The 24,371-nt window shown below is 35.1% G+C and overlaps 1 protein-coding gene across 5 annotated transcripts in view; it reads right to left on the bottom strand.

The window, feature by feature from the left end:
- The window catches only part of CDH8 (cadherin 8), a 380,574-nt gene that overhangs the window by 69,666 nt on the left and 286,537 nt on the right, over nt 1–24,371 (bottom strand). For 4 of the 5 annotated variants that reach the window (XM_029203542.1, XM_029203559.1, XM_029203577.1 and 1 more), the window contains one exon: nt 6,734–6,855. In XM_029203542.1, the coding sequence (XP_029059375.1) occupies nt 6,734–6,855 (122 nt within the window). The remainder of the gene's footprint in view (nt 1–6,733; nt 6,856–24,371) is intronic. The other variant, XM_029203552.1, reaches the window with a different exon arrangement.

Here is a 24,371-nt window from a genome sequence, read left to right as displayed (position 1 = left end):
GTGCTCATCACCATGGCTTCCATGAACAAATAAAAACAAGCATACACATGTGCGTACCATGCTTCCATCTAAATTCTTATTTACTAACTTGTAGGTTGAAAATAAAATGAAGAGAGAACATCAGTCAGTAACAACCCAAGATTTGTAAACAATCCTTTATACCATTGTTTTTTCTGTGGATCATCAATCCTAATATTTAGGTGAAGGGCCAGAATAAAGCATGTGGATTTGGAATCATGCAAGAGGTTCAGTCAAAGCATATAGAGGCTGCAAACATGACTTCAAAAAAGATTTAGATTGTATGTGTTCCTGTAAGTTGATTCTGCTGTACTTTAAAAAATAATAATTATATTAGCCCACAAATTCATATGGGGAGGAATGAAGTACAAGCCCTTTCTTCACTCTTGACAAATACACTTGTAAATTATCAGAGGAAGAGTTATTCCAATACAGGGAAAATAGACTGTCCTCTTTTATACTGACCCATTTAGGCATTGTTTATAGTGTTTTGCTCCAAATCAAGGATCATAAATATATAACAATAAGAGCAATAAAAACAACAAAGACAATACTAATAAAATATTTTGCTTTTGAAACTATGAAACTAGTTAAAATATATACTAGTAATAATTACAATTATTTATTGAGCACTTGATATTGAGCTAGATATTTCTAAAATGTGAGAGTTTAAACTAACAGCAGTTAAGACCCAAGGTCACAGAACTAGTAAATGACAGAGCTGTGACTCAGACTTAGATTGTGCTAGTTTCAAACCTTCAAACCTTCAAAAATTCCGAGTTTTTTTAAACTTTTTTGCCTTTTTTTTTAGCTTTTCCCCCTCTGTCAAAATTGCACTGTAAAAGTTATACTTCTATTAATGACTCTCTTGAAATGTTTTTTTACATGTGAATTCTTCAAATATTGTTTTATACATCCCACTAATCTGCCTTCCCCTTACTTCACCTAAAGTAAAATGAAAATCATATTTTATGCATTTTGTTGAGGCCATCAATTTCATCTGTTCTAAAATCAATCCTGTCTCTCTCGTGTATGCAGATAGATCCTGAAAGATGCCCTCCGGCAGGAAAGTTAAAATTAAGTCTCCTATATTTATTGTTTCATGAGTGTTATAAAATGCCACAATTTCATTTCATTGTTTCACATTTATTAGAAAAAGACCAACAGAAACTAAAAATATACATAAATATGGTAGCAAACTCATTTATTGCTGCTATTTATCAAGGGATAATTCTACTTTTCTTATTATGTGGAATGCTTTGGAATAGAGTGTGTTATTGATCACAGGAGTTTTTTTTTTTTTTTCTTTTGAAAAGTGCTCACTCTTGATCAGAATCTTATTCTCATTACTATTTTTCTAAAAAGTGTGTCACACAGGCAATGGAATTTCAAAGTCTGCTCCTTGGGAAGCATTGTGAAATCCTAGAAAGTACAGGGACTGGGGCACCTCCAAGAATAGACTTTGAAGCCCATCTTTCCTACTTTTCATGGCCTTAGTTAAGACCCTTACTCTTTTATCAGCCTCAGCCCCCATATCTGTAAAATGTCATTGCAACACCAAACTCCCAGAACGGTGATGTTCATTGCATGTTAGATGTCTGTATGTGTTATTTCATTCATGGAAGCATGCAGCCTTCCCAGTCACCTCTCTCCACCTCCACTGCCAGCACCTTAGGCCAGGCTACCATTATCTTTTGCAATTACAACCTTCTAGATGCTCTTCGTGTTTAATTGCAGGTGCACGCGTCTGCATGTGTGTATGTGTGTGTATGGATTTTATTCAAACACAATATTCTTTTTGTCCAATTTCATTCTTGCTTATTACACTCGTATTACAGTTGCTTATTACTCTTATTATACTCAGCCACAGATGTCTTCAATTTTTCAAACAAACCAAGGTTTTTCTCCCTTCAGGGTCTTTGCACAAGCTTATTCTGTTGGCTAGAAGGCTCTTGTTTCCACTTCTTGTATGACTACCCTTTCTCATTTTTGTTCAGTTTCAGCCTAAATGATATCCCTTTAAAAAGTAACTTTCTTTACAACACTACGTAAAGTAGATCTCTGCTTTTTCTTTGTTCTCTTCTGTCTATACTGTGTAGTTTTCTTCAACTCAGTTTTCAAAATTTATATTATTGACTCATTCTATGTTTTTTTATTATCCCTCTTCCTCATTCAGTTCCATTGGAGAGAACACTTTTTTTGTTCTTTTCACATTGTCTCCCCAGGTCATATTACAATACTTAGCATCTTGTAGATACACAATAAATACTGTTCAATAAATAAATGAATGATTTTTCATTTGTGCACTCTGTGTCTGTGAATAAAACAAGTGTTTCCATGGTAATATGTGAGAAACTAATTATTGAAATATTTGTCACTGCTAAATCAGAATCATGATTCTAAAATTTTGTGGATATCCATTACTACATGACAAGCATTGGCTAGATACATATCTATAAGTATGGGCTATTAACTTTTTTGACCTGTGATATTCCCATGATAAGCAAACTTTATATTGCTGCAGTATTGGTCAGAGATAGAAGGGATTAAAAGCGATAAACCAAAGTATGTTTTTAACCCAGACGTAAATAACTTGATGCTAAATAGAACATCTCGACTTCTATAGATGGTGATGAAGCTCAAATTATACTCCACTAGATTTATTTATAGTAACAGGGGAAGCTCCTTCCTGAAGGAAAAATAGCTGAAGAGGTCGGTTGCTAACTAATTCTCAAACAATAAATATTCTCTGAGACTAAACAAGAGACCTTGAGTCACCCCTGGAAACACAATATTTTCAGTTCCGTCCCTGTGTCAGTGAACCATCTGGAGCACATTACCCTAATTCTGTATGTATGGTAAGCAAGAGGTAAGCACCTGAAATCTTAGAAAGACCCTACTGAGGAGACAAGATGTAGAACAGAGTTATGGAAGGCCCTCTGTCCAACACTGATCACTGATGTTCTCTATTTCTCTTTCATGTTTGGTTTTGAGTATGGTGTTATCATAGTGAAGGAAGATACTGGTTTCTCCTGAAGGAGCTGTTACCTGGTCCTCCACCCATCCCACCAGAGTACCATTCTCTTCAGACAGAACCTGGTTTATCCCCAGCTGACTCCTTTTCAGCACTTGATAGATGTTTCCTATCTCTGGTGGAATGTGTCCTATACTAAGCGGTCTTTTCATTAAGATAGTTCCATTTCCTCTCATCTCTTCAACCTCCTTTCTGCCCAGAGGATTTGAGGTATTTTCTTGCAATTCTACCACATCTAATTTTCTCAAGTGCCTACCAGAGGGAAAACTCTATGAGGGAAAAAGACCGAAGTTTGTCTGCCACTAAATCCCCAGTACCCAGCCAAGTCTTGGCATACAGTTTGTGTTCGACAAATATCTACTGTCCGGTCAAAACCTATCATCCTATTAGACACATGAACTTTCAGATATCTTGCCTTCTAATTTTGAAATCCTCAACCCATACGCTCATTTCTGCTTTGGCCATTAAAGAGGAGCAAGTGGAGAGAATCTTTTTATTCATCCTGTTAAACTGAGGGCCAGGTAATTTGTAGATGACTCTATCATGGCATTATTGAATTGGAGACTAAAGGTATACGTCACCTTATAACTTTTAACTTAAGATAAATTACCTGTAATTATTGGGGGAAAATTGTTTTAAATAAGAGTAACTAGCCATCAGAAAATACCACATCAACATCTAATTTTGAAGTGGAGGGATTATTTAAAAGGATTCTAATCAAAAGGGATTCCCGTTGATTTTTTATAATATTGACTGTGAACTCTCTTTGTCATGGGTGGTTGTTACTCTCTTAAGGGAACCAATTCAAGAAAATGTCATCTTTTACTTCAGAATTGTGGGAAGGTGGGAGGAAGAGACAGGACTTCCAGTTCTACTTTCAAAGTACACCTATGCCAATTTAACACAGATGTACCATGACCTAGAGATCTATCTTAGAGGAAGGTGGCCTCCCTTCTTTCTTTTTCTTTTCATTCTTTTTTTTTTTGGACTCTTTGTTTAAATGAGTCCAGCGGAAAAGAGTCAAGTGCAGTAGAATTCTCTGCGTTCATGTTGATACTGGTTTTCATTTTGTGAGATGTTTTAAAGAACTCTTTACAAAGCCTCACTCAATCCAGAAGATTTTTTACGGATTGAGTTTTTCTAATGGCTTGTGCTTGCTTATTGCTAATGATTTTCAGCTGCATCATCTCCCAGGAAGCTGACCCCCTCGAGTTTAGCCTTAAATCCATATCTTCCAGGCAAACTAGACATTTCAAAGCCACCTGCACTCCTTTCTCTGAGGCTGTTATAAAGCAGACATTAATTGTTGAAAAATACTGAGATGACTATGAATTTAGTGCTAATTCAGTCTTTGACATTTGTTTTGCATGAATGTGATAATGAATATTCTAATTTCAAAGTGAGTCAGCCATTTGTATGGTATTATGAGACATGATTGAAAGTGTATCTATGTTGAACTTATATAAGTGAACACTATTTAGTGTGGATAACAAAAATGAATTTGGGAGAATGTTAAATATAAAAATGAGATACTTGAGCTATTAAAAGTGACTTAGGAATGATATAATGAATCAAACATGAGTTCTGACTAGCACAAAGGATTCAAGGAATTCAGGAGCTATTTGAACAACTGCGTGTGTATCAACCAGTCAGCCATATGTCCAAAAATTATGCTGAACAGACAAAGATCTGATTATCTTCATGTAAATATGAACTCTAATAAACATGCCTAAATAGATTCATTTGAGGATAAGATAGTGCAGTGGACACACACAACATAAACATTTTTTCACAGAATGAGTCATTCATGTTGATTTGCAAAAATCATAAAACAAAGAATCAACTTTTTTTTTTTATTTTGATCTTGCATAGGAAAGGGGATGAAACAGTGCATTTTTTTCGGAGGATAAAAACTGCTGAGGAATCATTAAAACCTTGGAAACAGTCAAAATCCACAGGGTAAGCCTCCAGATTCCAGGAGGTCCAAAGGCATGCATGTCAATATCACAAGCGAAGCCAATGTGTAATTTTTGAAATATCGATGCCATTGACTCTCTGAACTTGTGTGATGAGTTTTGCATGAACAGTGGAGTTTTACTTAAATTCTCAAGCATTTGACAGTTTCTCTATGATGAAAAATGTCTGGCTTATAACTCTGTGATTGGCTACATTACCCCAGCAACAATCTGGCCCACACAACCATATCCTTGAAACTGACCTGCATATATTTTGATCAGACTCTCTCCACCAACTGCATTCACCAACTTAGCTAAATGATATTTGCTGCCAAGTATATATACACTCCATCCTCAAAGGATCACAAATAAAAACACTCAAAAGATAAGACCGATAGAGGGCAATTCGACATGATGAAATTAAGAAACATTGAAACTAATGTTAGAATATTATTTTTAAAAAGAGGTCCACCTTTGGCATATGACTGCTGAAGGTGAATGTTTTGATTATAACGACACTTATGATGTCTAAGTGTTTAAAATTACTCAATTTTATTATTAGAATTTTAGCTTTTACTTTGTATGTGTGCACATATATGTGTATCTTTTTTTTGGTAGATGGAAACAATGCCAATCCTTCAGATACAGGAGAGTAGTCTCGGGGAAAATGCCCACTGTTTTATAGGAGAGTAGCAACTTGATCTTTTGTAAGAGTTAAATAAAAGTATAGAGCTACAGTTCTATTCCTTTCTTAGGTGGAAGAAATCTGACTCTTGTCAGGTAAACTGCTCGGCAAATAGTAAGTTGAATTCCTAACACCCACGTGAGGCACAAGAATAGTTGGATTAACAACTCCAGTGTCATGCTGTCAGCTGCTGTTTATTTAAATTAAAATGTCACCATCCAGAAATAAATTAGGAAGTTGAAAAACGATAAATTTCTTTAACATACAGTACTTTGGCACCTTGTTAAAATAAGTCTATTACATTTGTGTTTTTTAGAACTTTACATAGACTATTTCCATTTTGACATTGAGTATAGCAGGTTTTGTTTTCGTTCTTCTTTCTTAACTCTCTCCCTCCTTCCTCCCTCCCCCTTCCTTCCTTCCTTCCTCTCTCCCCGTCTCTCTCTCTGTGTCTGCATTGTCCTATCTAAGCTACATAAGACAGTTTAAAAGAAAAAGAGTTCCATCAATACACATCAATACACAATTATCAGATGCTTTACTTGCATGTCTAAAACATGTCGTTCACATTATGTCTATCTAAATGCAGCTACACCTTTACAGATTTAAAACTTCACTTCCTGCAATTGGTCTTCCTAGGGTTCCAATGTTATGTGTTATTTCTACAATTGATATGAAACAAACATGCCTTCCCATGGGCTCTTCCCTCACTTCCCGTCATTTGAAGGTTAAAATTTTGGCCCCATCACTCTAAGACCTCCCCTGTGATCATCCATACCCTGAGATATTTTAAGATAGTTTTTTGGCTCGGGGTTCATGGCACAGCAGGTCATTCCGTTTGAGGAGCCAATTTGGTCATAAGTAGGAAGAGAATGAACATCTCTGAAAGAAGAATACTCCCTCTCTGTTCCCGTTTGGATGTTTCTTGCCTATGACTTTGCAGATTGTGAATGATGCAAGTGCACCCTATAATGCAGGTTAATCAAATATGAGACAGTTGTATACAAACATATTCAGCATTAACAACATGGAGATATTTACTTGGCCGGGTTTTCCATTTTCACATAAAAATGCCTCATATTCGGATGCGAATTCAGGGGCGTTGTCATTGACATCCAGCACTTTAATAGCAACAGGTACTCGGGATATCTGACTGTGGTTCCCTATGGGAAGGAAAAAATAACATCAGCATTGAGGATATTGCATTTTAATGTGCAATTCAACTTTCTTCTTGAAAGCTTGTGTGTCTGTTTCAACTTCCCTTAATTAGGGTGTTTTCAACATGGTGATTATGGAATCTGACCATTCAGCAAGGAAAAATAGCAAGTGCTTGGCTGCTTAAAAAAAAGTATAAATTATTATTCCAAACACCATTTGCTGGAGCTTAGCTTGATAAAGACCATCTCTGAATAAATTAAAAGGTTTCCTTGATGAAGAAAGCTTTATTTTATTGATAAAGCCCATTGTACAAAAGAAAAGAATGCTGTATTGCAACAAAGATTTATCTCTTTCTTTATCTTGGGTAGACAGCCCATTTCTGCACTATTACTTGTTCGACTGACTATATATTAAAGATGAACATCAAAACCTGAAAAAAGGCTAGAACCAAATCAGTTGTTGAGAAGGTATCTTTAATACTGATAAAAGGGATAATCTTAAAGAAAGGGAATCATATCTTTTATGAATTTTATTTTTTATTCAAAATTGACCTTGGGATCTTTTTGGGTTAAGATAAGCCCAAGTTATTTTAATATGTCATTTTCATAAAGATTTTCATCAGTGTAAACAGATAATAATCTTTTAATCTTTCCAGGTCAATTCCAGTAGCACAGACTTTAATCCTTAAGCCTTAAGTCCTTAAATTTAAAAAATTATACACACACACACACACGTGCACACACACGCATACACACACAAATATGCATGCACAGAAATCTGGCCCATTAATACACTGCTGACTTGGCCCACGTGATGATTTTTCATTTCTAATAAATGCAGTACCACTCGACTCTGACTGTACCATGCAATAATCTTTTGATCGCTTGTAAATTATACAGAATGCATTGAAAATGGCCAATTATTTATTTGTGTTTCTGTGGCACTGAATATTTATAAGCAAGCTAGGAGGGGAAAAATCTTTGGCTTTTGTGTATGAAGAAACAGACTTGTATTTGATATATCGGACTCTTCTTTTTGACAGCTGGTTAAATTCAGACCTCTGAAACCTTCAAATACTCATGCCAAATAATCATAGCCATGTTACAGTTTTATAGTTGGTTAACCCCACTGGCAATGCTACAAGATTGGAATTTAACTACCATGGCTATTCTCCAATATTCTAATTTGATTAACTATGGATGGATGAGTATTATCCTTTGGAATTCCAACCACCTCAGTAATGGAACAAAATCTCAATTCCCAAAAATCACACCAGTGGCTTTAAATGTCCTTTTTCTTTTACCTAATATGTCCTTTTTCTTTTACTGTCTTATGTCTAATGAATTAATTCATTCCCATTCAGAGAGGAGGCATGCAGCTCCCTAGTTTCAATGGAAGGGAAAATTTAAAAAAGTGTAACACATGACTCTGAGGACAAGAAACTTACATTTTACCCTTTATCTACTTGAATCAGGTAGATAAATGAGTTGTAAGGTATTTGAAATAAGGTCTGATTATGTCCTTAAAGACTTACATCTCTTTTCTAGTCTGACCATGAGCTGAATAGCAGCTGCTGAAGAGTAAAAGGGAATCCGGTGTTTGCAGGAAACAAATGTTTGGAGCCCCATCTTTGCCTCCCACTACCAACATGACTCTGAACATGTTATTTAAGCTCATTTTATTCCTGAGGACACTGAAACTCAAGACCTTGACACCTTATTTGCAGAACTATTATACACATTATATAAGAAGAATTAGAAGCGCCCAGATCATATTGGGCACATAGTCAAGTGTATCTTAGACTTTACCTTTTATAACTGGAAACATCAGCTCCGTGCATATTCAGTGTGCACTATGTACAGTGCAAGATATTTCACAGAATCATCTCATTCAGTCCTTACTGAAGAGCTATGTAATAGGTAATGTGATCCCCATGTTGTGGATTACTGATGTGGAGACTAATATTCACAGGGCTACATGCCTTTACCAATATGACTCAAAAATGAACTCCAAGACTCCAAAATGTAGTTTTGGCCGTCCAAACATGAGTCATTTTCGCAGTATTATACTGATGAAGTTTAAAACAAAGTATATTTGCTTGTTGTTTGTTTACTGGTAAGGTCACTAATCACTGCCATTTCCCCAAGAATGCTTATAGGCTTGTTATAAATTTTTATTTCAAGTTTGACCACTCTTTGAAGTTTGAGTACAAATATAAAAAATCAAGCTGGATAAATCTAATGGGTTGTACCACGACTGATATTCTCAGAATTGCACTAATAATCTGCAAGCCTCTCTGAGAAACTGAACGATTTAAATTCCATATTTTTCCTCAGACTTCGATTTTGCCCAAGGTCTCTTCAGTTGATTGATTTTATTTTGTGATTCTCTGTATTTCAACTCTAAGGACTATTGATTAGTTAGTTACATAACATTCACTTCTTGCAGTGCCACATCTTAGACCAACTCTTGTGTATATAAGTGATTAGAGGAGCCTTCTATTATGTTTTAGTCTCGTTAAGCATTCAATTCATAGACAATGATCAACATAGACTTGAACAGTGAATAATAGATGCATTGTCTTCGAAAACTGCAGGTACAAGAAAAAGCTGTTGTACTCTTTAAACATGATTTTGTGCCTGGGGAAGTGAAGAGAATGCTGAGCTTACCGAGTTAGAGTCACTGAAAATGGTTGATTGGGCCAAGTTTACGACATATGATATTCTTTGTCTTCCCTCTTTCTCATGTCTTGCGCGCGCACACACACACACACGCCACAGGCAAACATGCATATACAGATTTTACTCTCACTATTTTGGCAAAAGGATAATTATGCCAAGGCACATGTTCTTAACTTCTCTCTTCTCTTTTCTTAATCTCACAGTTTTAATAAACTGCAATTATCTCTTAGATCTAGATGGCCAGCAGGTGGTAAAACTCAAGCATAGAGGCTAGAGAATCTCCGTGAGCTTCTTTCTGGGATAACTTTCAACATTAAAGTAATATATGCTTTCTCTTATTGTAAGATCTGGGACAGGGTGGTGGTTAACTATCCAGGGGCCCAGATCCCTAGAATAATACCATCTAATCTTTTTCTGTTGTTAGAAGTAATGTAGGTTTGGGAGCTATCACTTAATATTGTTAGAAGATCACGAGCATAGGGGCTATATCATATGATCACTGGCGAGTCACTGAAATATTTTTTGATGAGATTTACAATTTTAAAAGCTAGGATAAAGCTTACTGACAAGAGAAGTTATGGTTTAATTTTGTTTTCTTAAGCAAATGAATGTCTCAGACATTTACTTTATTTCTTGAAACTGCTAAATCAAGGAGAAAAACAATAAAATATAATCAAACAATAAACTGGTACCATATATCCCCAAAATATCCCCAAAATGTGTTATCATTCTCTGTATTAGATGAACATGCACAACTGAAATTATTTCAACTTATAATTCTTGACACAAGTGTCATATTTAAATGCTGAAGATTCACTTTTATCTAAATTAATGAAGTGATGGGAGTTCAAAATTTAAAGATATTATAGAGCAATAAAATTAATTAGATAAGCTTCTAAGGAAATTATTCATGTCCTTTGTGACTGGCCCCAAAATGTTTGCCTTTCATCTGATACACAAACATTAAATATAAAGATATTATAATTAGAAACTTGATTAGCATTCGTTAAAGATTAATTTTCTAAACACAGGAGATGTGACAAAGTGGTCTGGAAGGAAAAGCCCATTTCAATTGGCCACAAAAGTTGACTGTTTTCACATAATGATGGAAAAAAGGCTGAAATGGCACCTACTATAAACAACTCCTTGACTTCTACCATTTGAATAGTAGTGACTTCCTGTCACCTCTCTGTCACATAGCCTCATGAATTGCCCATTAATTTTGCCCTGTTATAATCAAAGGTAATGGAATACTGCCAAGTCTGCGTTACTTGGGAATTTGCTTCTAACTAGTTTCCATGAGCTGCTGTTTTTGCAGGCATCGATTGAAATAAACAGCCTCTCCTTTTCAGGCTATAAGAGAGAAAATTGATTTGACAAATTTAGATATACTGGTGGGTTCAATAAATAATTCTTGAGCCTTCTACGAGTGGAAGGGTGGAAGGCATGAGCAGTAAATTACAGTCAACGGGGGGAATGCAAAATAGTGAATTTATAATTGAATAGGGATGAGAGGAATGCTGAAAGTTTATAAAACAGGAAGATTCTAACTGAATATATGATTGATAGAAAAGATAGCAACTTAGGAAATTTAAAATGAAACTGATGGGAATTTCAAAGGTCTTGGAAAATAATTTCAGTCGTGAATTTAGGCTCTCTGGTGACTAAAGATAAAACTTTTTGATGTACATTTTGCCCATAAATGGTGTGATAATTTCTAAATCATTAGTTATGGTTTATTAATTCATAGATTATTAGCATAGAAACAAGGTGGAATATAATTAACCAGTGGACACCAGCGTAGAAAATCTGTTGGGACTTTTTAAAAATTTTTATTGGACAAATATATATCACTTATATGTGGAATCTAATAAAAAATGGTACAAATGAACTTGTTTACAAAACAGAAATAGACTCACAGATGTAGAAACGAATCTTATGGTTACTGGGGGGAAAGGGATAAATTGGGAGATTGGGATTGACATATACACACTACTATATAAAATAGATAACTAATAAGGACCTACTGTACAGCACAGGGAACTCAATATTCTCTACAAAAATATTCTGGAATATTTTTGATAGGTTTTTCTCTTTACAGTATTATTTTTATGTGTTACCCTTTCACTAACATGGCAACTGTATTGATGCACCAGTTAAAACACAATCTGTTGTCTCCCTCAAATACATACCAAGAAATTTCAACATCAAGGGAGCAGTTGACCACCATAATTTTAATAATTTTTCATTATATGATTGTGAAGATTCCAGCAAGCCAGGCTGTAAAGAGAAGTCATTCTATTTTACTCCTTAAAATCTCAGTCATATTTAGATTAGTTTAGAATTAAATGAGAACTTTAATCAGAGGGTGTCTCTGGTATCAAATGAACAAAGCTTGTAAGGCATAGTTTTTGTATTAACCAAGTAGTAGCTCTCTCAAGAAAGGTAGAGAAATGCTTTCTCTCACTGTGCAAGTTGTGGACTTAGACATATTTGAAAATGCCTTAAACTCTGGAGAAAATGACTCTTAAATGGCGACTTCAGTTTAAGTCCTCACTGACCCCTGTCTGTTTTCCCTACTGACTACAAAAATGCATGCTGTCTGGCTCCAGCATTTTCAAATGCTCTCTAAATAGGGAGAAAATGTGTAGGTCTCTCTCTTATTTATTACATTCATCTTAAGTGAACCTGGACGTAGTGGAATCCTTGGCAAGACCTCACTCCACCTTTTCCTACTCTCTACAGTGAACCCTCAGTATCCTTTTTCCAGCTCACAAAAGTTGAAGTCCTAAAGAATAAGGTAGGCACATTTATGGTTGTTAAATTCTATGGGAAAAAATTTTAGAGCCATTGAAGTTAGGACTGATGTTATGAACCTCTTAGATACTATTTATTAAATATAAGGCTTTAAAACAGTCATGTTCTAAATAAAGGCAACATTAATGGCAGTTTATAAATGAAAAATTAGTACTAATGGGAATGGAGCTATTACATTTCCCATTTTTTTATTAATATGTTATATAATATTACCTACTGTAAAATAAATTTATTTATTTATTTTTTGGCTGCGCTGGGTCTTCGTTACTGTGTGTGGGCTTTCTCTAGTTGTGGTGAGCAGCGACTTCTCTTCGTTGCAGTGCACGGGCTTTTCATTGCAGTGGCTTCTCTTGCTGCGGGCACGGGCTCTAAGCACACAGCCTTCAGTAGTTGTGGCATGCGGGCTCAGTGTTGTGGCTCGTGGGCTCTAGAGCGCAGGCTCAGTAGTTGTGGCACACAGGCTTAGTTGCTCCGCGGCATGTGGGATCCTCCTGGACCAGGGCTCGAACCCGTGTCCCCTGCATTGGCAGGAGGATTCTTAACCACTGCACCACCAGGGAAGTCCAATATTACCTACTTTTAGTTCTTTTTTAAAAAAATTTAAGCACTTACTAGTTTTATTTTAATATGCTAAACATTTTAACTTAAAATTGATAAATATGCATTATTTGCGAAACTTTTTCCCAAGACCTTTTCTTTGACAATAAGTCTGCTTCTAGAGTTCTGAGTTAAATTTACATAAACCAGTAATTCATGGCTTATGATTTCCAAGTATTTTTTTTAATTAAGGTAATATTGGCTTAGAACATCATGTAAGTTTCATGTGTACAACATTACAGTTCAACTTCTGTATACACTACTGTGCTTACTAAGATACTTTTAATTCTTTTCTTTATGTATGCTTACCAATTTGTTTCCTTTAGTTGTCTACATTTTTTGTTTTGTGTGTATGTGTGTATGCATACATGGTTTTTACGTGTTCATTTTTGTTTTGTTTTATGTACATCTCTCTTTTCTACTGTGTACTACTGTTGCTGAATTTGTGACTGGAAAATACTGACTCCCTCCTTTCGCAGCCGTAAGTGCATGTTTAAATCCTTTTTATACATCTCATCTTTCTCCATACTGTAAGAGGCGAGGAAACAAAATGCCGTAATAAGTTTATTATTCCTTATGCTCCCTTTGGTAATCTAAGTCTTTGAAAAATCTCTACTTCTACTCTGCCAACAAAAATTGCATTATGCTTCTATTACTATATCTTCAGTGTTTTTTTTCCCTAATTATTTCAAATAGGATTGATTCAAAATTATTGGAACTGAATTTCTTGGTATTACTCTTACAATGCAATTCAGTTTAAATCCCTTATATGTTAGAATCTTAATAAAGGAGACTCACACTTTCAGAGGAATATAGATTTATGTAATATTGAGTTTAAATGCTCATTCAACACCAGCTTAGAATAACATTTGTGCCCCCTAATACATGCATACACATACACGCACACACAAACACAGACACACTTTATTAGGGAAGAAAACTAATATTGTAAACTACCCAGCATGTATTGTGTGATCTGTTATGTACTATTTCTTTGAGGTTTGTTGGGTTACTGTGAAGACGTTATTTTCTTAAATGGGAATATGATTTCAGGCTATGTAAGACTGAAATTTATATGTTACATATCAGAGTAGGGAGTAAAGAACATCCAGTGCACCTAGAAATCATGTGGACTCTAGTCACCTTGCCCATATTTACTCAAAGCCAAGAAGTGATAAAGCTGAAATATTAATCCAGGGCAGTTTTATCAACAAGTGGGGAAAAAAAAAACAAACACAGAAACAAACAAAACTGATTATTCCCCACAGGCTCTCTTCAGCATAGCACTCGTAAAACATAACCTTAAAATATATTTTTAAGATGGATCACTTCCCAAACAATACAATATCCTAATAAATTAATAACCTCAAAAGAAAGGTTTGATGATTCCATTAACATGGAATTTTTATTAGTGAATTTATTTTTAGAAATATAATTTTCATATTTTTAATTTTTTGGGCAACTCCTTACATTTTCTTGTGTGAGATCAACTTTTGTGGTAGAAGTAAGCCATGAAAACAATAAAGTGTATACACCTTATGGTTTTATTCCAGTGTATTTTTATAAAATGAACATACCCATGTAACTATCACTCAGGTCAAGATGTAACCAGCATCCCCAAAGCTTCCCATGTACCCCTTCTCAGTCATTATGCCCTTCAAGGTAACCTCTACTCTGTTTCTTAACACTATATTAGTGTGCCTTCTTCAGAACTTTATAAAAACTGAAATAATATAAAGTACACACTTTTGTATCTGACTTCTTTAGCTCAATATAGTATTTGTAAATTCATTAATGTGGTTGTAGGCAGCTGTCGTTCATTCTTTTCCACTGTTTGGGAAAGAATTTCATTGTATACATATACCACCATTTATTTATTTATTTATTCTCTTACTGGTGGATATTTGGGTTGTTTCAGTTTCATGCTATTCTGAAAAGTGCTGCTATAAATATTTTGTGTATTTTTGTTGGTGTACAAATACGTGAATTCCGTTACATTACATACTTAGGAATAGAATGAAAGATTATAGAATATGGCTCCTTTCAATTTTAGCATCTGCTTCCAAGTATGTTTTCTAATGTGGATGTGCCAGTTTACACTCTGACCAGCAATGTATAAGAGTTCAAGTTGCTGCATGTCTTCAGGAACACTTGGAAAAGCCAGTTATTTATTATTTGTTTTTCATTTTAGTCATTGCAGAGGTGTACAGTTATGTTTCAGTTTGATTTTATTTTAATATCTTGATGATTTGATGCTAAGGACATATTATGCTTACTGGCCACTTGGATATCTTCTTTTGTGAAGAACCTGTTCAAGTTTTTGCCATGTTTTAATTGGTTGTCTATGTTTTTCTAATTGATATGCATATTATATATTAAGGATACGTGTCCTTTGCTAGATATGAGTGTCACAATACCTTTCCCTACTCTGTGGCTTAATTTTTCACTCTTAATAGTGACTTTTGATGAGCACAGATTCTTAACTTAAAGCTGAATTCATCAGTTTTTGCTCTTATTAACTTTAACACTTGTTGCAACTGATTCGTTAATTATTTGCATAATCCAGAATTTGAGAATTCTGTTATTTTTAGAAGGTATATTATTTTTTTCACATTTACATCTCTGATCTCCCTGAAGATTACTAAAATTGAGGTTCTGAGTTAGAGGCCAAGGTTCAGTTTCATCCACTCATGGATATCCAATTCACTGTCAACTTTATTGTAAGTTCACCTATGCTATCTTTGTCATTGAGTTGAGTATTTTTGTACAGGCTTGTTCCCGGAATTTTCTGTTCTATTTTTCTGTCTTTATGCTCATACAATTCTCTTTTAATAACTCTTTATGATAGATCTTCATATATTATCATGAATATGGTAAGATCAACAATTTTTCTTTTAAAATATTTTCTTCATTATTTTTCCCTTTAAATTTCTTTACACGTTTTAGTATTATTTGTCAAATTGTGGGCACACACACACACACATAGCTGTTGGAAGTTTGATTGATATTGCAAAGATTCTACAGATAAATTTAAAGCGGATTGACATCTTTTACATTTGAATCTCCAAATCATGAACTATGTATATACTTCATTTATTTATATTTTCCTTAATTTCTCTCAGTAATGTTCTATAGTTTTCTATTTAGAAGTTTTGTATGTCATTCATTAGATTTTTTTTTTTTTTTTTTTTTGTGGTATGTGGGCCTCTCACTGCTGTGGCCTCTCCCATTGCGGAGCACAGGCTCTGGACGCGCAGGCTCAGCAGCCATGGCTCACGGGCCCAGCCGCTCCACAGCATGTGGGATCTTCCTGGACTGGGGCACGAACCCGTGTCCCCGTGTCCCCTGCATTGGCAGGCGGACTCCCAACCACTGCACCACCAGGGAAGCCCCATTCATTAGATTTTGTTACTATTTAATTGTAGTCTTCTTACTATTATAAGTAGTATATTTATTTTCTGAGTATTGTTAGAAAATAAAAATATGATTATTTTATAACTAACAATCATGCAGACTTTCTTCATTATTGATAATAGTTTAACTTAGATTTTTTTTTCCCTTTTTATGTACTCAATCATGTTGTCTCTGAGTAGTGACAACTTTATTTCTTCTTTCCGATATTTATACTTTAATTTCTTACCTGTATCTTACTGTACTGGTTAAAACCTTCAGTGTAATTAATTGAATAAAAGTAGCAATAGTACACAACCTACCTCATTTCCAATCTCAGGGAGAAACCTTTCAATATTTTACCATTAGGTTTGATATTTGCTATTATTTTTTTGGTAACTATCCTTTATCAAATTAAGTTTTCTTCTATTTCTAGTGTGCAAAGAGCTTTTTCAAGAACAAGAGATGAAGATATAACATTTTCTGCATCTGCTGAGAATGATCATACGTTTTTTCTCTTTTCTTTCCTCAGGATTTTAATTTACATTAATAGATTTTCAAATGTTATCATCTGTCCTTGTATTCCCTGGGTGTAATATTATATTTTTATATTAACAGTTTTGATTTGCTAATAATTACTTAGGATTTTGTTTATGAGAAGCAGGCTGTTAATTCTTTCTTTCTTGTAATATTCTTGTTGGGTTTTAGCATTAAGATTATTCTGGCTTGGTGACATAAGGTGGAAACTGCTCCCTCTTTTACTTCTCTCTGATAAAGTATGTGTCATGTTCATTTGGGCATGACAATTTATGTGTTAAGAGTTAGTAATTGTGAATTCAATTTATTCAATAGAGAAAATGATAGACATATTTTTCTTTTTCTTATCTATGCCAGTTTGCACTGACTGCATTTTTCAACTTATTAGGCTATCTCATATACATTTTAATCCTTATTCCATAAATATGTTAATAATGTCCAGCTATTGTTTTTTAACATCTATAGAATCTGTAATGAAGTCCCCTTTGTAATATTTTTTTCCATGCCCCCTGCAGTGAAAGCACGGAGTCCTAACCACTGGACTGCTGGGAATTCCCTGTCATTTCTAATACTGGCAACTTGTACCTTTTCTATTTTTTCTTCCAAGATTTTTATCAACGTTATCTTTGCACATAAAGAGGTTTTGGCTTTGCTGAATTTCAGGACTGTATATTTGTGTTCAATTTCACTATATTCTACCCTATATTTATTTTCACCTCGCTACTAGTTTTTAATTTTCTGTTCACTTTTAGCCTTTTTGAAGTGGATGCTCAGATAATTGATTTTTAGCATTTCTTCTTTTCTAATATAGCCATTTAAGGCTAATTTCTCTTTAGGCACTGTGTTCCACAGGTTTTGTCATGTCATTATTTTGTTATCATTTATTTTTTTAATGTGCTAATTCCCTTTGTGATTTTATTGTTTTCCATGGATCATTTAGAGACATATGGCTTAATTTCCAATACTTGGGGATCATTTCAGGGCCTTTAGTGATTTATTTCTAGCTTAATTCCACTGTGTTAAGAAAGCATACTCTGCTTTGAGTGCTGAGACTTGATTTATGGCCCAATTTGGCCATGTTGGGTAAATGTTTCAAGTGTGTTTGACAATAATAATATTTTTGTAATTTTTCAGTGCAGTGTTTTATACATTACAATTAGGCAAGTTGACTAATCATGCTATTCAAACACTTTCTACCCTTACTAATTTTTTGTCTACTTATTTGATTAGTAGAGTTGTAGGTTAAAATTTTCATCTACAAGTGTTGACTTGTCTATCCCTTTGCTTCTGTCAATTTTTTGCTTTATGTACTTCACAAACATCTTATTAGGTACATACAAATTTAGAATTTTTATATCTTGCTGCTGAATTTAATCATTTATCATTATGAAAAATTTATTTTTGGTAATATTTCTTCTTAGTCTATAGCTGAACCATTTTGGTTTTAATTTGCATAGCTATTGTTTCAGTCTTTAAGTGTTCTTATATTTGAGGTTTATTTCTGATAAAAAACATGATTTGAAAATTGATTGATTGCTTTTTTCCTAGTCTGACAAATGTCTTTTAATTGAATTGAAGTATGTAGCTTATTTACAATTAATGTAATTGTTTATTTATCTGGGTTGTAATTTCTTCTTGTACTTTAAAATTTTCTTCAGCAGTTCTTTCTCATTTTTCCTCTTTACTATTTTTTTGGGGATTCATAATTTTCAATTCTTTTATTTCCCCAACTAATAGGCTAATGGCGGAAATTAAAGAATTAAAACTTACGAATCCAAAAAAAGATAGAAAAGCAGGATTAGCCTATTAGTTACATAGTCTTCTATTAATATTATTTTAGTGGTAACCTTAAATATATTTGTATATATGTCACTGACTTATTAGAATATGCCTTAGAGTAATGCTTCAAACATTTTATGTACAATGAAAGGATATATATAGTGCATAATTGTTTATGCCATTTTGTTACCATTTTCCTGTATCTAGGTTTTCATTTTGGAAATCAGATATGAAAATGTGTTATCTTCCTTCAGATAGAGTTTGATTTTCTCCTCACAGGAAGGTCTGTACAGATGGATCATCTCAATACTATTAAGGCTGGATTTCAGAATTTATGAGGGCTGATTTCATTTCTGGTTTTCCCTTATTTCTAGAGCCCACCCTTTCTATTAAATTGCAAAAAAAAAAGGTTTTTTTTCGCTTTTTGCCTCTTAGCACACGCTGTCCCATAGCCTTGAAATCCTCTTACTCCTGCACATGTTAAGATTTGGTAAATGCATCATGGGAAAAATCCATCCATGATGCTCTGATGTCTTCTTTTCAATTACCTCCTCACTGTAGACTTGGCCTCTCCATTTCTGGATACCTCTGTAGCCCTGACCTACAGCTTTTGTCTCCACAGTCCCACGAGACACTCAAACTCCAGGTCACTGATTTCTGCTTGGTTTCTATGCCCTCTGAATCACTTAAAGTCCTGAAGGAAATAAGCAGTGCTAAATTTAGGAGTCACTTCAGTTTGTTTCCTTTCTTTCTGGTATCTTGGCTTCTTAAGTACTGGCTGCCTTCAAACACCATTTTTTTCTCTAATTTTGCAGTTATTCTCACTGGGGGAATTAGTTGGGTATAAGCTACCACCATAGACATAAGAAAAATACATAATTACCCCTATCCCATTGTGGGATAATATGTTCATTGTTTTCCCAAGAAATTTAAACTGTAAATCACCCCACACTTATGGAACAATGGACAAAATATTACTATAAAATGACTGTAATCCTCCATGAGTTATTGCCCAGCAGAATTCACGTATGGTAATTAAGATTGTGTTATCCTTAGTTAATGCTCTGACTACAAAGCCAGACCAATCTCTTGAGATTCCTTTCCTCAGTCTATGCTTTGGCCTCAAAAATTATGCATTTATTGTGACAGTGAACCAAGATGTGTATACCATAATGAGTGACAAAAAACAAAACAAATACATAACTCAAGATAAATGATTAGCAGAGGTGGTAGAAATGACTGCAGCGCAAGCCACCACCTCAGTGTCAAGTACATGATAATAAAATGGATGATGCTGATTTATTCCCAGATGTTAATATTAAAAGGGTTGAATATATGTGAATGTAGACGTAGATATACGTAGTTGTATCCATATGTCACTACTTCCTCCAACTGCATTTGTATCCACAAAATCATCTGTGTATCAATGCATATTAGAAAGGCAACTAGACACAGAGTATTATGTATTCTTTTAATAAAATTTGAAAAGATATATTGGGTGAAATATGTAAATCTATAAGTAATAGGTAGCACTAGGTGTTTTTATAATTGTATTTAGAGAGGCAATGCAGAGCACCTATATATAATGGTATTGTGCAGCTCAGAATGTCTGTAAACCAATCTCTCTCTTTTTCTCTCTCTTTCGTTTTAGATAAAAGTTAGGTGCTAGCTGCAAAAAACTTTAAAACTACCTACTCTGTTAAAGGAAGGTTAATAAACTCTTCATGGACCCAGTAAATCTATCATGCAAATTTGCAACGTAGAGCAACAGAGATGCTGACAAGGACACCATGTGTCAAGCTTATTTCAAAACATTATGAGAGAGACTCTGGGAGGGCTCATGCCAAGAAGTACTTCCCAGAACTTCTGCTTCCAGTGTCCTTGTCCTCATGGTGAGCCACTGCCACCCCCTGCCTCTGCAGGACCCTCCACACTAGCAGCCGTGTGGATGAAAGGCCCCTGGTGCTGCAGCCAGGATTCACTGCTGTGCCTCTGAGGTGGGAGAGCCAACTTCAGGACACTGGTCCACAAGAGACCTCCCAGCTGTACATAATATCAAACAGCGAAAATCTCCCAGAGATCTCCATCTCAACACCAGCACCCAGCTTCACTCAACGACCAGCAAGCTACAGTGCTGGACATCCTATGCCAAACAACTACCAAGGCAGGAACACAACCCCACCCATTAGCAGAGAGGCTGCCCAAAATCATAATAAGTCGACAGACACCCCAAAACACACCACCTGACGTGGACCTGCCCACCAGAAAGACAAGATCCAGCCTCATCCACCAGAACACAGGCACTAGTCCCCTCCACCAGGAAGCCTACACAACCCACTGAACCAACCTTAGCCACTGGGGACAGACACCAAAAACAACGTGAACTACGAACCTGCAGCCTGCAAAAAGGAGACCCCAAACACAGTAAGAGAAGCAAAATGAGAAGACAGCAAAACACATAGCAGATGAAGGAGCAAAATAAAAACCCACCAGACCTAACAAATGAAGAGGAAATAGGCAGTCCACCTGAAAAAGAATTCAGAATAACGAGAGTAAAGATAATCCAAAATCTTGAAAATAGAATAGACAAAATGCAAGAAACATTTAACAAGGACCTAGAAGAACTAAAGCTGAAGCAAACAATGATGAACAACACAATAAGTGAAATGAAAAATACTCTAGATGGGATCAATAGCAGAATAACTGAGACAGAAGAACGGATAAGTGACCTGGAAGATAAAATAGTGGAAATAACTACTGCAGAGCAGAAAAAAGAATGAAAAGAACTGAGGACAGTCTCAGAGACCTCTGGGACAACATTAAATGCACCAATATTCGAATTATAGAGGACCCAAAAGAAGAAGAGAAAAAGAAAGGGACTGAGAAAATATTTGAAGAGATTATAGTTGAAAACTTCTCTAATATGGGAAAGGAAAGAGTTAATCCAGTCCAGGAAGCACAGAGAGTCCGATACAGGAAAAATTCAAGAAGAAATACGCCAAGACACATAGTAATCAAACTGTCAAAAATTAAATACAAAGAAAACATATTAAAAGCAGCAAGGGAAAAACAACAAATAACACACAAGGGAATCCCCATAAGGTTAACAGCTGATCTTTCAGCAGAAACTCTGCAAGCCAGAAGGGAGTGGCAGGACATATTGAAAGTGATGAAGGAGAAAAACCTGCAACCAAGATTACTCTACCCAGCAAGGATCTCATTCAGATTTGATGGAGAAATTAAAACCTTTACAGACAAGCAAAAGCTGAGAGAGTTCAGCACCACCAAACCAACATTACAACAAATGCTAAAGGAACTTCTGTAGGCAAGAAACACAAGAGAAGGAAAAGACCTACAATAACGAACCCAAAACAATTAAGAAAATGGGAATAGGAACATACATATCGATAATTACCTTAAATGTAAATGGATTAAATGCTCCCACCAAAAGACACAGATTGGCTGAATGGATACAAAAACAAGACACATATATTTGCTGTCTACAAGAGACCCACTTCAGACCTAGAGACACATACAGACTGAAAGTAAGGGGATGGAAAAAGATATTTCATGCAAATGGAAACCAAAAGAAAGCTGGAGTAGCAATTCTCATATCAGACAAAATAGACTTCAAAATAAAGACTACTACAAGAGACAAAGAAGGACATTACATAATGATCAAGGGATCGATCCAAGAAGAAGATATAACAATTGTAAATATTTATGCACCCCACATAGGAGCACCTCAATACATAAGGCAAATACTAACAGCCATAAAAGGGGAAATCGACAGTAACACATTCATAGTAGGGGACTTTAACACCCCACTTTCACCAATGGACAGATCATCCAAAATGAAAATAAATAAGGAAACACAAGCTTTAAATGATACATTGAACAAGATGGACTTAATTGATATTTATAGGACATTCCATCCAAAAACAACAGAATACACATTTTTCTCAAGTGCTCATGGAACATTCTCCAGGATAGAGCATATCTTGGGTCACAAATCAAGCCTTGGTAAATTTAAAAAAATTGAAATTGTATCAAGTATCTTTTCCAACCACAACCCTATGAGACTAGATATCAATTACAGGAAAAGATCTGTAAAAAATACAAACACATGGAGGCTAAACAATACACTACTTAATAACGAAGTGATCACTGAAGAAATCAAAGAGGAAATCAAAAAATACCTAGAAACAAATGACAATGGAGAAACAACAACCCAAAATCTATGGGATGCAGCAAAAGCAGTTCTACGAGGGAAGTTTATAGCAATACAATCCTACCTTAAGAAACAGGAAACATCTCGAAAACACAACCTAACCTTGCACCTAAAGCAACTAGAGAAAGAAGAACAAAAAAACCCCCAAAGTTAGCAGAAGGAAAGAAATCATAAAAATCAGATCAGAAATAAATGAAAAAGAAATGAAGGAAACGATAGCAAAGATCAATAAAACTAAAAGCTGGTTCTTTGAGAAGATAAACAAAATTGATAAACCATTAGCCAGACTCATCAATTACTACAAGACTGAAATCAACAGAATTAGAAATGAAAAAGGAGAAGTAACAACTGACACTGCAGAAATACAAAAGATCATGAGGGATTACTACTAGCAACTCTATGCCAATACAATGGACAACCTGGAAGAAATGGACAAATTCTTAGAAATGCACAACCTGCCAAGACTGAATCGGGAAGAAATAGAAAATATGAACAGACCAATCACAGGCACTGAAATTGATTAAAAATCTTCCAACAAACAAAAGCCCAGGACCAGATGGCTTCACAGGCGAATTCTATCAAAACATTTAGAGAAGAGCTAACACCTATCCTTCTCAAACTCTTCCAAAATATAGCAGAGGGAGGAACACTCACAAACTCATTCTACGAGGCCACCATCACCCTGATACCAAAACCAGACAAGGATGTCACAAAGAAAGAAAACTACAGGCCAATATCACTGATGAACATAGATGCAACAATCCTCAACAAAATACTAACAAACAGAATCCAACAGCATATTAAACGGATCATACACCATGATCAAGTGGGGTTTATCCCAGGAATGCAAGGATTCTTCAATATACGCAAATCAATCAACATGATACACCATATTAACAAATTGAAGGAGAAAAACCATATGGTCATCTCAATAGATGCAGAGAAAGCTTTTGACAAAATTCAACACCCATTTATGATAAAAACCCTGCAGAAAGTAGGCATAGAGGGAACTTTCCTCAACATAATAAAGGCCATATATGAGAAACCCACAGCCAACATTGTCCTCAATGGTGAGAAACTGAAAGCATTTCCACTAAGATCAGGAACAAGACAAGGTTGCCCACTCTCACCACTCTTATTCAACACAGTTTTGGAAGTTTTAGCCACAGCAATCAGAGAAGAAAAGGAAATAAAAGGAATCCAAGTCAGAAAAGAAGAAGTAAAGCTGTCACTGTTTGCAGATGACATGATACTATACATAGAGAGTCCTAAAGATGCTACCAGAAAACTACTAGAGCTAATCAATGCATTTGGTAAAGTAGCAGGATACAAAATTAATGCACAGAAATCTCTGGCATTCCTATTCACTAATGATGAAAAATCTGAAAGTGAAATCAAGAAAACACTCCCATTTACCATTGCAACCAAAAGAATAAAATATCTAGGAATAAACCTACCTAAGGAGACAAAAGACCTGTAGGCAGAAAAT

The sequence above is a fragment of the Monodon monoceros genome, unplaced genomic scaffold (assembly GCF_005190385.1).
Source record: "Monodon monoceros isolate NGI ecotype Baffin Bay Population unplaced genomic scaffold, NGI_Narwhal_1 Super_Scaffold_10, whole genome shotgun sequence".
In the NCBI taxonomy this organism is placed as follows: domain Eukaryota; kingdom Metazoa; phylum Chordata; class Mammalia; order Artiodactyla; family Monodontidae; genus Monodon; species Monodon monoceros.
Note: the sequence above shows the minus strand (reverse complement) of the source record. Positions and strands in the feature narration are given on the sequence as shown.